General features: G+C 55.7%; 2 protein-coding genes across 3 annotated transcripts in view; one reads left to right on the forward strand and one right to left on the reverse strand.

Annotated features, from left to right (window-relative positions):
• Window positions 1–6,581, reverse strand: part of GAL3ST3 (galactose-3-O-sulfotransferase 3) — an 8,642-nt gene extending 2,061 nt beyond the window's left edge. The window contains exons 1-3 of the mRNA XM_017857098.1: window positions 6,403–6,581; window positions 2,680–2,916; window positions 1–730 (exon numbers count right to left, since the gene is read on the reverse strand). Coding sequence (XP_017712587.1) covers window positions 1–730; window positions 2,680–2,804 — 855 coding nt within the window. The 5' untranslated portion in view covers window positions 2,805–2,916; window positions 6,403–6,581. The remainder of the gene's footprint in view (window positions 731–2,679; window positions 2,917–6,402) is intronic.
• A 2,789-nt stretch (window positions 6,582–9,370) lies between these two features.
• SF3B2 (splicing factor 3b subunit 2) overlaps window positions 9,371–11,547 on the forward strand; it is a 17,235-nt gene continuing 15,058 nt past the window's right edge. For both annotated transcript variants that reach the window (XM_017857188.1, XM_017857189.1), the window contains exons 1-3: window positions 9,371–9,557; window positions 9,712–9,758; window positions 10,066–10,143. In XM_017857188.1, coding sequence (XP_017712677.1) covers window positions 9,425–9,557; window positions 9,712–9,758; window positions 10,066–10,143 — 258 coding nt within the window. In that variant the 5' untranslated portion in view covers window positions 9,371–9,424. The remainder of the gene's footprint in view (window positions 9,558–9,711; window positions 9,759–10,065; window positions 10,144–11,547) is intronic.

Genomic DNA, 11,547 nt, shown 5'->3' on the forward strand with positions numbered 1-11,547 from the left:
CCGCGCCAGCGCCGCGGGGATGGCGGCCAGGCGCGAGCTGGCGGCGCGCGCGTTGAGCTTGGCGTAGAGCACGTCGTCCAGGTCCCAGGCCAGCAGGCGCCGCAGCAGCACTAGGGACTCGTCGAAGTACTCGGCGATCATGACGAGCGAGAAAACCTCCTCCACCTGGCGGATGAGGCCCGCCAGGTAGGCGGCGTCGTCGCGCGGACTGCGCTCATTGTCGCCGCCCAGGTCGTAGGCCAGCGTGTTGTGTGCGAACATGGCGAAGTGCTCGCCGGCGCGGTAGTAGGCCTCGGGCGTGCGCAGGAAGGCCTCGAGCGAGGCGTTGGGCACACGCCGGAAGGCCGGGCAGTATTGGTTGTAGTAACTGAAGAGTGACTCGAACATGGCGGCCGGTTCGCGAAGGATGGTGACATAGACGGTGCCGGGCGGCATGAGGCGCTCCAGCTCCGCACGGTCGAAGCGCAGGTGGCTGGCCAGCACGTGCGGCGGCCGCGTGGCCGGGTGCACGAAGTGCGCCGAGAAGTTGCGCGGGTAGCAGAACTGGTGCTCGCAGCTCGGGTGCGGCAGGGCCACCGTCAGGTTGTGGCGCTCGGCGAAGCGGAACAGGATGTTCTGCACCGTCGTGCCTGCCGTCTTGTGAGTCTTCAGGAAGGCCACGGTCATGTGCTTGGGGCGCGGCGGCGAGTTCCGCAGAGGAGGGCAGCTCAGGGGGAACAGCTTGGGGTACCTGCCAGGCCCAGGGGGTGTGCAGAGAGGAGGGTGTGAGGGGGCTGCTGCTTGACCCCTGGCCTTACCCAAGGACTGTGGGATGCCCCACGGTGCGGCCCGCCTAGTCTGCACTCATGGAAAGGTCGAGGGCAGTGCTGGGTAACCTCTAAGATGCCCCCTATGTTACCTGCTAGCCTCCTGGTATTCACGCCCTTGAGTATTCCCCTCACCTGAGTTAGGCTGGACTTATCAGTGCATCTAAAGAGAAGAGGGCAGAAATGATGGGATGTCACTTCTTAAATTTCATCATAGAAAGTGACTGGCTGGTATCTTGGTGTCTTTCAATCCGGGATGACAGATGCTGGGGTAAGCAAGCTGCCATATAGTGGGCAGCCCTATAGGGAGCTACCACTAAGTGGGAAAAGCCCACAAGGACCTAAGGCCCTCGTCCATCAGCCCGCTTCAAGACCTGAAGTGAAGCCTGTCAAAACCACGTGAGTGAGCTTGGAAGCTGCTCACTTCTAATCAAGCCTTCAGATGAGACTGCATCACCAGCAAACACCTTGGTTGCAACTCTATGAAAGACCTTGGTCCAGAAGTTCCCAGTAAGCCGCACCTGGCTTCGTGACCCACAATAACAGATGTTTGTGTTTCCAGCTGCTAAGCTTTAAGATAATTTGTTTATGCAGAAATAAATAAAGGACAAAGACCCCTGGAGATCTTTGAGGAATCCCACTTTGTATATGTAGAAACTGAGGGCCAAAAGGAGAACGATCACTTACACAAAGTCTAGAGACAACTCACATGGTTACTAAATCCTTTTGTTCTTTCTCATTTTTACTCTTTAACTGGCTCCTCACTTTGTAGATGGTTGGCACTGGGCTCTGCAGCAACCCATTGTTATGCTTTTCTTAAGGCCTCTAAAGCCTCATTCATTCAGTCATCAAATATTTTTTGGGTCTCCACTATGTGCCAGGTTATGCTAGGCTCAAGAAATACAGTAATATACAAAACAATAATCATAGCCCTCGTGAAGCTTTCATTTCTGTTGCTTCATTCTTAAAATATGGGTGTTTGGGATTTCAAACCAGCAAATTATCTGGCAAGGGGGGCTGGGCCCATTCACACCATTCTCAGGGGCAGACAGTGTAGAAAATGGGGACATCAAGTCCCCGAAGAGGTGCAGGGATTTGTTGGGCTCACACAGTGAGAATAGGGTCGGGGTTCCCATGAATCACATGGTACCCTGTATGAGGGTGACTGGCTGCGTCATACACATCATGTCTCACTTTATTTTATTTATTTATTTATTTTTTGAGACGGAGTCTGGCTCTGTCGCCCGGGCTGGAGTGCAGTGGCCGGATCTCAGCTCACTGCAAGCTCCGCCTCCCGGGTTTACGCCATTCTCCTGCCTCAGTCTCCCGAGTAGCTGGGACTACAGGTGCCCGCCTACTCACCCGGCTAGTTTTTTGTATTTTTTTTTTTATTAGAGACGGGGTTTCACCGTGTTAGCCAGGATGGTCTCGATCTCCTGACCTCGTGATCCACCCGTCTCGGAATCCCAAAGTGCTGGGATTACAGGCTTGAGCCACCGCGCCCAGCCCCATGTCTCACTTTATAGATGCGAAAACTGGGGCTCAGAGAAGTGAGGGGACTTGGCCTTGCCTAGCACTAGGGAAGTCGTGTGAAGTTGTTTCCGCTGCGGAGATGCTTAGCTGCATGCTGTGGGAAGGAGTTGAGCTGGATTTGGATCTCAGCTAACTGATTCTGTAACTTTGAGCAAGTCACTCAACCCTTTCATTGAAGAGCAGTCCCTGTCCAGAGAGGCTGTGTGGCCCTAAAGGGAAAGCACATTCAGAATAGAGGGAAAGAGCCAAGCCTAGCAGGACTCTTCTGGCAGGTGGAAGAACTGGGAGGGGAGCTCTGGCCCCTGGGGCCCCGCCCCTCGCCGAGGCCACGCCCCCTTACCAGCTGAGCTGCGCCCCCTGGTGGATGAGAAGGCTTACGGTGCTGCACCCTAGAACCAGCAGCAGGATTTTCCGGCGGCTCATCATCTTGGTGGCCTGCTGCAGGCGCTGGAGGATGGGTGGCATGGCGGAGTACCCACCCCTGGACCAGCCAGGGTCTCGCTATCCAGGACTCCCTTCACAGGCACTCATGGGGGATCCTGTGGCTCTGGTAGCAGGGCCAGTGTTCCCGAGAAGCCTGGCAGAAGAAGGCAGATGGGTTTGCAGTGGGCAGAGGAGATGGGCTCTGGGCCCCAGCAGGTCTGATGCAAAGAGCTCCAAGAGGTGGGGTGAGCAGAGAGGCCAGGGCAGATCAGATTCCTACCTCCTGCTACCAAGACCCTATCTCCTCACTGCTCCAGATAACCTAGTCTTGGGTGGAATTACATGGTCTGGGGTGTAGCCAACCCTTCAGGCCATAGCCACTCCCACCCCTCAGCCCTGTCTCTGTCTCTCTGCCTGCTCCTAACTCATCTTTGTCTCATGGTCATTTGTACATGTCTCCCCAGTGGAGTGGCTTCAGTGCCAGGGCTTAGCTCAGAACAAAGAGGTCTCAACTCAAAGTTTCCTCTCCTCCAGGACTCCTTGCACAATTGCTGTAGCCCAGGGTTTGTCCTAACTCCCCAGAGAAAACGAGCTTCTCAGAAACCCTGATCAGGCCTTCACCTCCTTGGATCGATACGGCTTTGAGTCGATACTGCAGGCTTACTCTATGTACTATATTATTACATACTTATTCCCATTTAGTCCTCACCATAGCCCTGACATAGGTATTATTCCCACTGTACAGATAAGGAAACTGAGGCTCTGAGAGATGGTATCACTTGTCCATAGCTACACAGCTGGTAACAGTAGAAATGAGATTCATACCTGCTGTTTCTGGCTCCGAAGTCCATGCCCTTAGGCACTGTATATGCTATTTCTGTAGAGAACTGATTTCCCCAACCTTGCCCTAGACTCTGGCAATTCTGCATGCTTCTGAGTCCTGAGTGCTCCTAGCTGAGCTCCTGACCTGAGGGCCCAAGACTGAGAAATTCATGAGGGAAAGGAAGGTCTTGAAATTCTGGAGCCCTATCTGGATTCCGTCCCCAGACACCTGAAACCCAGGCAGCCCCATCAGCTGACTCTGCAGGGAAAAGTGCCTGACCAAAGCAATGGGATGGCAGCCTGGGCGGGGGTGTGGGTCGGGTAAGAGGTGGCTCCTGCTTGTTGCCCTACTGAGGATCTCCAGGAGAAGGTGAGCTTCCATCCCAGGTAAGCCCAGGAGTGAGAGAAGGGAGGAGGGCTTGGTCTCGCACAAGTCTCCTTTCCCCACAGGAATGCCTTGGCTTAAGGGCAGCCCAATCCTGGGCAACTTCTGTGGAAAGTCCGCTTCAGCAGTGATGCCTGTCCCCAGGCTAGGGTGGGGCCTTAGTCTCCAGGTTCAAGTTCAGCTTCAGCCCTCACACATATCCTTCTCCATGGGGGAGGGGGAGCCTGGAACTTGATGGGCATGTGCATGTGGAACTAGGACACCTGGGTCCCAGGAGGGGTGAGGTAATGAGAAAACCCTTTTGATCATCACCTTTTCCAGGAGCCCTGGGCTTGGCTTCCAGTCTCTCTTCTTGACCCCACTGCCTTAATCCTGGATTACATTTAAACCTGTTTGGGTGGAGAGATGTCCTGCTTATGCCTCCCCTTCTCTCTAGGCCTTATCGCTGCTTCCCTCCACCTGCCTGCAGACGGACTTAATCCGGCCGGAGCCAAGGGTGAAGGGTCCAGTCACAGAGGGCAACCAAGGGCACAGCAGAGGAAGTCTAAGGCCTTCCCTGTTTCTTCAAGGATTGCTGGGGCAGAGAAGGGCTGGCCTGGCCTGGCTGGGGCTGCTTGCAGGAGGAAGTGAGAGCCCTTGGCCCTCTAAGGATACACACCTTTTTCCTCTGTCATTCCTGCTGCTTAGAGAACTTGGTGATTAGACAGAAGTATCCCAAGAGGGGAAGGGGTGAGTCTACATCCACTTTCGCTAAACTTGCAGAAACCACAATATTTCTCAGAGGATTCAGAGTCAGCCAAGGAAGTCAAGCCTAGCTATGGGGGACCTTTCCCAGGGCAGAGCTTCAACTGGCCTCACAGAGAGAGTGACAGGGGCCTGGTATCCCCCTCCCACTCCCAGGCCTTTCCCCACTTTCCCACATGGCTGAGCTCTGGGGAGCTAGCCAGGCCCCAGTCTGAGGCCTGCTTAGGGGTAGGGGACAGGGCATCCTCAGTGCAGGAATTCCCTGGACACCAGCCCCTGAAGGTGGGCACCAGCATCTGTATGGCCACTGTCAGTGACAGGGTTCATCACCTCCCGATACAGCCTGGTCCATTTCTGAGCAACTTACAGCTGTTCAGGTTCTTTCTGGGACAGCCCGGATTACCCTGCCAGTGGTAGCACCCGCTTCGGCCTGCCCCTTCCACCTCCCATTCTGCGCTCTTGGTAGTGCTGCCCTCCTAGAGCACACAGAACATTTTTCTCCATGACAGACCTTCAGGTATTTGGAAGCAGTAACCCTGTCTCCTCTGGGCAGGCACTCGGCCAGGCTAAACATTCCAGGTCCTGAGAGAGGGTGCTGCTCGGACATTGTGGGAGGCCTGCCTTGCCTTGGCAATTTGACTCCAAGATGCCTGTTTTGGAGATGGGGCCAAGGCAGTGCCTGTCAGGGAGGGGTCATTGGGCTGGGTTTACATCTGATTTTCTGGCTGGTATGGGGTGCATGGTGGTGCTGCTGGGGCCGAGCTTTAGAGCAGTGGCCCTGGCTCCTGCCTTCAGATGCTTCACACGACTCCCGATTCTGCCTGGTGTCTTCTCCATGGAGAGAGTTCTCCCAGTTATCCCAGGCAGGTCAGGACGCCCAGGCTCATCAGAATGTCAGTGCTAATTTTAGTCAGAACAGTCTACCTCATGCTGCTGCCCAGTCTTGCAAATTGCTTGCTTTTCTCTAGGGAACCAAAGAAATAGTAGAGCCTACCAGAGCTTTGAAAATGGGCCTGGGTGCCCACCCTCCTAAAGGAGCCCTTTCTCCTCTGTCTCCTCTGGGCTCCAGAGCTGAAACTGATGCACCCAGAGGAAGGGGTGCCCTGGACTGGACTACTTGGCCCTGACTGCTGGATGGCCCGGAGACTCCATCCTGTCCTGACTTGAGGGATGGGACAGCCCAGTGTTGAGGGACCCTGACCCAGGGTGCTCTAGAGGAAGCTGCAAATTACTGAGGGGTAATTTCAGGGGGTCTGCAGAGTACTGGCCCAGGAGAGCAAATCTTTCCACCTCCCTCTTTTCCTCCTCCCCACCCCCCAGCCTGCACCAGGTCTGCCCCTGGCCCCCCAGCCTCCTCTCTCTCTCATCCACCCCCGCATCATCCCTGCCTCGGAATTCCCTCCATCCTCCTGTCTCCATTAGTGCCCACCCGCACCATACCTCCCGCTCCCTCAATTTCATCCCAGCATCCCCCAGGGATCCTGCCAGTGGGATCTGGTCACCATAGGGGATAGGCCAGATTAGCCCGCTCACCCTATCTTCTCCCACTTTCCAAGGGTAGAGCGCCCCCCTCCTCATGCTTTCCAGGCACTAGGCCCCCAAGATACTCTCTCGCCCGCCTCTGGGCCCCCGTCCCGGTCTGGTCCACTCCCACTCCCCCAACCCCAGGCCGGCCACTGCAGTACTCACACCGCGCGCCTGGGCTCTGCCTTTCGCCCGGGCTGGGGACGGCCGCCGCTATCTCTGGACCCTTGTCTTGAAATCCGCACGGGGTCCGAGGGTGCCCAGGGCCCTGTGCGCCGAGTGCCGGTGGCTTGCCTCTCAGCGCCTGGATGGGATCAGGTGGCGGCGTCCGCTAGGCTCGCTCCTCCCGGCTCTGCCCGCCCCCCGCCCCCCATCGCACACCGGAGGAAGGCGAGGGGCGGGGCCAGGCCGCGAGCAAGTAGGGGAGAGGGGAGAGAGGGGAAAGAAAGTGGGAAGGGGGGTGGTCCCCCGGCTTGCCCGCTGGCTGTCGTGAACAGTCTCTGGGTGGCATCTTCAGATGCAGTTGTCTTACTCTGGCAACCTTGCAGAGTTGGACACTAATGTGGCCAGCTACCTTCTCTCACTCAGACAGGGAAACTGAGGCCAGGAAGGTGTCTGGATACTCCTGCATTGCTGGGTATTCCGGGGCACCACCGGTCATACTTGGGCTCCTGGGTGAGCGAGACACAGGCACACTTGCAGGTACCCACATCTTCTCTATCCTCCTCCAGCAGAGAAGCAGTGCTCCAGCCTTGTCTGGTCCCATCTGTGCCCACACACCCACTTCCCTTCCAGCGTGTCCCCCATACCTTCTGATGTAGCTTCTGGCTGCTCACCCATTCTTCCTCGCTAGGACTCCAGACCCACTCACTCCTGATCAGAGCTATAGTGAGGCTGGGACCCCTGCCTAGGCACCTGCCATCAGGCATCAAATAACCCAAGTTCAATCCTGGTTTGCTCTTAAATCCCAAAGTCAAGAGGCAACTCCCTGAGCCCTATTGCTTCCAGCTCTAAAATGGGAAGCTGTTCTGAGGTAGCAGAGATAATACACACAAAGGATCCATGTGAACTTCTTAGTCCTCAGTTCCTATCACCTGGGAGCTGGGCAGCAGCACCTCTCAAAGCCATGCCAGACACTGACAGCCCCACATTGAGTTCTGTGGCTGACCTGCCCACCTGCTTTCTATTTTGCTCTGGGCCTGGTAAAGCAAGGATCCTGGAGCTGGGTAGTCATCCAAAGGTGGGACTGGAAGGGGCTGGATACGCCCTTCTAGGTCCACATAGGAAATAGGTAGTATTGTATGAGGGTCCTTGTTAGGGTTAAGGAGGAGGAAATAGGGACTCTGAGAGTCAGAAGGACTGCTGGTGGCTCCAGTTCGGCCCCTTGGGCATGTCACCTTCTCTGCCCATCAATCCTCCACTGTGTCAGGGGCAGAGGAGCATCTTGATACCTTGCCTCTTTCCCAGAGCTGTCATAAAATGAGGCTCCACCATCAGCCTTTAGTTTATCCTGCCTCAGAGACCCCACCCCCTTCCCTAGCACATACACATCGCTTGAGGCCTTCAGCCTCAGACGACCTGCCCTGGGCTCTCCAGTTACAGGGAGCAGAACAGCCTTCCTTCGGGCTAGAAAGGTTCTGCCTGAGTGGGCTGACAAGCTGGAGGGAAGGGCACCATTGTTCTGCCTTCCTTACTGTCCTTTCCAGGTTTGGCTTCCCCTCTGGGAGTGGCAGCAGGAGCCTGCCATAGTGATATTGATGCAAAGGGGAAAGGTCAAGTTTGGGTAGGAGGAAGAGGACTTCCCACCCAGTGCTAGGATGTGAGCCATCCTTACTCAACCCAGTCCTTTTCCCCGTCTCTCCCAAACCTCACCTTCCCCAGACCTGGTGCCCCATTCTTTTTTTCCGTGTTCCCAGCTTCTTCTCCACGGGGGACAGTTGGCAAAATGGAGCTGGAGAAAAGATCTGAAGGGGATGTTTGGGGGAAAATGAGACCATTTCACTGAAGTCTCCCATTCCCTTACTCAATACACATAAAAACACACACAGTGAGCCTGGCTGTTAGTGAGAGGGCAGAGCTAGTGGCAGAGGTGGGGAGAGAAACTGAATTGATGGTGTGGGACAGCGAGAGGTGGATGCTACGCAGGCAAGAATCCCTACTAGTATCTGCCTGTGTCCCCAAAGACCACGGGGAGTTGGGGTGGGGAGTGGGAGGCAAGGTGGGCCCCCAGTTCAGGTGCGGCTGAGGGAAAAGGGGCCTGAGTTTATTTTTGAGACTAAAAGACACAAATACTGTCACCAGAAACATTGTTCGTTTTCCCAGTAATCGTTTATTGGGCGCCTCTTGAACAGCAGGTGATGCGAGACTGAAAAAGATCAAGTCCCTGCTCACATTTTTGGGATGCAGGTAGGAAGAAATGGCAAGAAAGACTTAACAAACGGTGGAGATTCGAATGTATTATGGGAACTCTAAGAAAGGAAAGGAAAGCGGGAGAAAGCTTAGTGGAGAAGACGACATTTGAGCCGGCCTGGAAGGTGGAAAAGGGGGCTTTAGTATCGCCCTTCCCCCAGGTCGGCAGCTGGAGCTCAGCCCGGGCGGGCCCGCTCCTCTCCCGGCTCGGATCCCCTTTCAGCCCATTCATCCGGGCCTGGGCCGGGGGTGGGCGGGCAGACAATCAGACACTGTTTTATCCCGGGCACTGGCTCCAACCTCCCGCTTGGCGCCCGCAACGCGGAGCCGCCGGGGAAATGAGTCTCTCGGGACTCCCTGGGCGCTTAAGCGTCCGAGGATCTGACCGGGGAGCCGGGCCGGAAGGCTTGAGAGCCTGCGCTCCCGCAGGTGAGGCGCAGAAAACACTCCTTCGGGGCAGGGCCAGCCCTCCCCGCAGCCCCGCCCTCCGGCCCGCCGCCGGCTTTCTGGGCCGTAGCCGGGCGCAGGGCCCGCAGAGACCGAGACCTGCGCACTACAACTCCCAGGAGGCCTAGCGACCAGACGGCCGAGGGGCCACTGGATAAAGGGGCGTCTGCGGCGAATCCCGTCGCCCAGCGCACCGCAGCGGGTGGGCCTCGGTGCGCGTCGCCTCCCAACCAGAGAGGATGTGTCGTACGGCGCCGCCGGAAGTTCCGGAAAGTGGGCCCAGAGACCGGCCCGAGTTTCCGGGTTGGTCGCGCGCCTTCCTGCGGCTAAGATGGCGACCGAGCATCCCGAGCCTCCCAAAGCGGAATTGCAGCTGCCGCCGCCGCCACCTCCAGGCCACTATGGCGCCTGGGCTGCCCAGGAGCTTCAGGCCAAGTTGGCAGAGATCGGAGCTCCGATCCAGGGTGAGGAACACAGGAAATCGAGGGGACTTTACGGGCCTGCGGAGAAGCGGAGCCTGGTTACCCGGGAGACCCGGGCGCGAGGGGCGGAGGCGGGCCGCTGGGGTCTGACCTGGCTGGGCTTGCTGCTCCATTGATCGTGTACTTTGCCCCGCAGGTAATCGCGAGGAGCTGGTGGAGCGGCTGCAGACCTACACCCGCCAGGTAGGTGTTGGCGGCGGGACGTCAGGATAGGCCGAGCTTCTGCAGGAGACCTTATGTACCCCATCACGGCTCGGTCTTCATTCTTTCTTTATCTCGGCACAGCAAGGCGGAGGCTTGCTCTTTTTGGCTTGTTCTTGCCTTTGCCAGCTTAGTTGTAATTTCTTGTATCCATCTTGGTCCTCCTCAGTGCCCAGCCGGAGCGCTGGCAGACAGGCACTGGATACGTTTTGTTGAATGAATTGGGAGAGAACGTCGATTAGTGAAACAGCTAGGTTTGGACTGACCTAGAGTCCTTTCTCTTTTGCAGACTGGCATCGTGCTGAATCGGCCGGTTTTGAGAGGGGAAGATGGGGACAAAGCCGCTCCACCTCCCATGTCAGCACAGGTAGTGAGGTTCTTCCATTTTTTAAGATTCCATCTGCTGATCCTTTTGTAGCTCATGAGCATGATGATTCGGTGTTCGCGTGCATGTGTGAGATGTCACACCCTTGCACATTACTCGCCTGACCTGAGTGGGGAATAAAAAGATTCCATCTGTTCAGGGTAGCCCTTCCTCTCACTTGCAGTGTACTTGGGATGCAACTGACTGATTGGGCAGGGAGGTACTGCCATGATAGAATTGTGAGCTCTTCAGTTCTCTCTTTGATGCTGATACTTGCCTCCTTTTCCACTGTCTGCTTCTCCAAATTCTACCTGTCATTCAAGATTCAGCTTGTGGCCAGGTGCAGTGGCACATGCCTGTGATCCCACCACTTTGGGATGCTTAGATGGAAGGATCACTTGAAGCCAGGGTTCAAGACTTGCCTGGGCAACACAGTGAGACTCTTGTTACTACAAAAAATTTTTAAAAATTAGCTGGGCACGGCGGCACATGCCTATAAAGTCCCAGCTACTCTCTAAGCTGAGACTCAAGGATTGCTTGAGCCCTGAGGTTCAAGGCTGCAATGAGCTCTGGTTGCGCCACTGTACTCCATGTACTCCATCCTGGGTGACAGAATGAGACTTTACTTCTCTGAAAAAAAAAAAAAAAGGGGGGGGGGGTGATGGGGTAGGGGCTGGGAGAGTGTCAGGAAAAATAGCAAATGCATGCCAGAATTAATACCTAGGCAGTGGGTTGATAGGTGCAGCAAACCACTATGGCACGCATTTACCAATGTAACAAACCTTCACATCCTGCACATGTGCCCCAGAACTTACAATAAAATAAAATTAAATAAAAAAATAGGGGGAAAAAAAGAGGCAGGGCATGGTGGCTCATGTCTGTAATCTCAGCACTTTGGGAGGCCAAGGCGGGTGGATCGCCTGTGGTCAGGAGTTTGAAACCAGCCTGGCCAACATGGTGAAACTGTCTCTACTAAAAATACAAAAATTAGCTGGGTGTGGTGGCACATGTCTGTAATCCCAGCTACTTGGGAGGCTGAGGCAGGAGAATCTCTTGAACCCAGGAGGCGGAGGTTGCAGTGAGCCAAGATCAGGCCACTGCACTCCAGCCTGGGCGATAGAGCAAGACCGTTTCAAAAAAAAAAAAAAAAAAGAAAAGAGAGAGGCAGGGCGTGGTGGCTCACGCCTGTAATCCTAGCACTTTGGGAGGGCGAGGCAGGCGATCACTTGAGGTCATGAGTTCGAGACCAGCCTGGCCAACATCGTGAAACCTCGTCTTTCCTAAAAATGCAAAAATTAGCCAGGCATCGTGGCAGGTGCCTGTAATCCCAGCTACTTGGGAGGCTGAAGCACGAGAATTGCTTGAACCTGGAAAGCAGAGGTTGCAGTGAGCTGAGATTGCACCATT

The sequence above is a fragment of the Rhinopithecus bieti genome, unplaced genomic scaffold, assembly GCF_001698545.2.
Source record: "Rhinopithecus bieti isolate Rb0 unplaced genomic scaffold, ASM169854v2 scaffold_44159, whole genome shotgun sequence".
NCBI classification, from domain to species: Eukaryota; Metazoa; Chordata; class Mammalia; order Primates; family Cercopithecidae; genus Rhinopithecus; species Rhinopithecus bieti.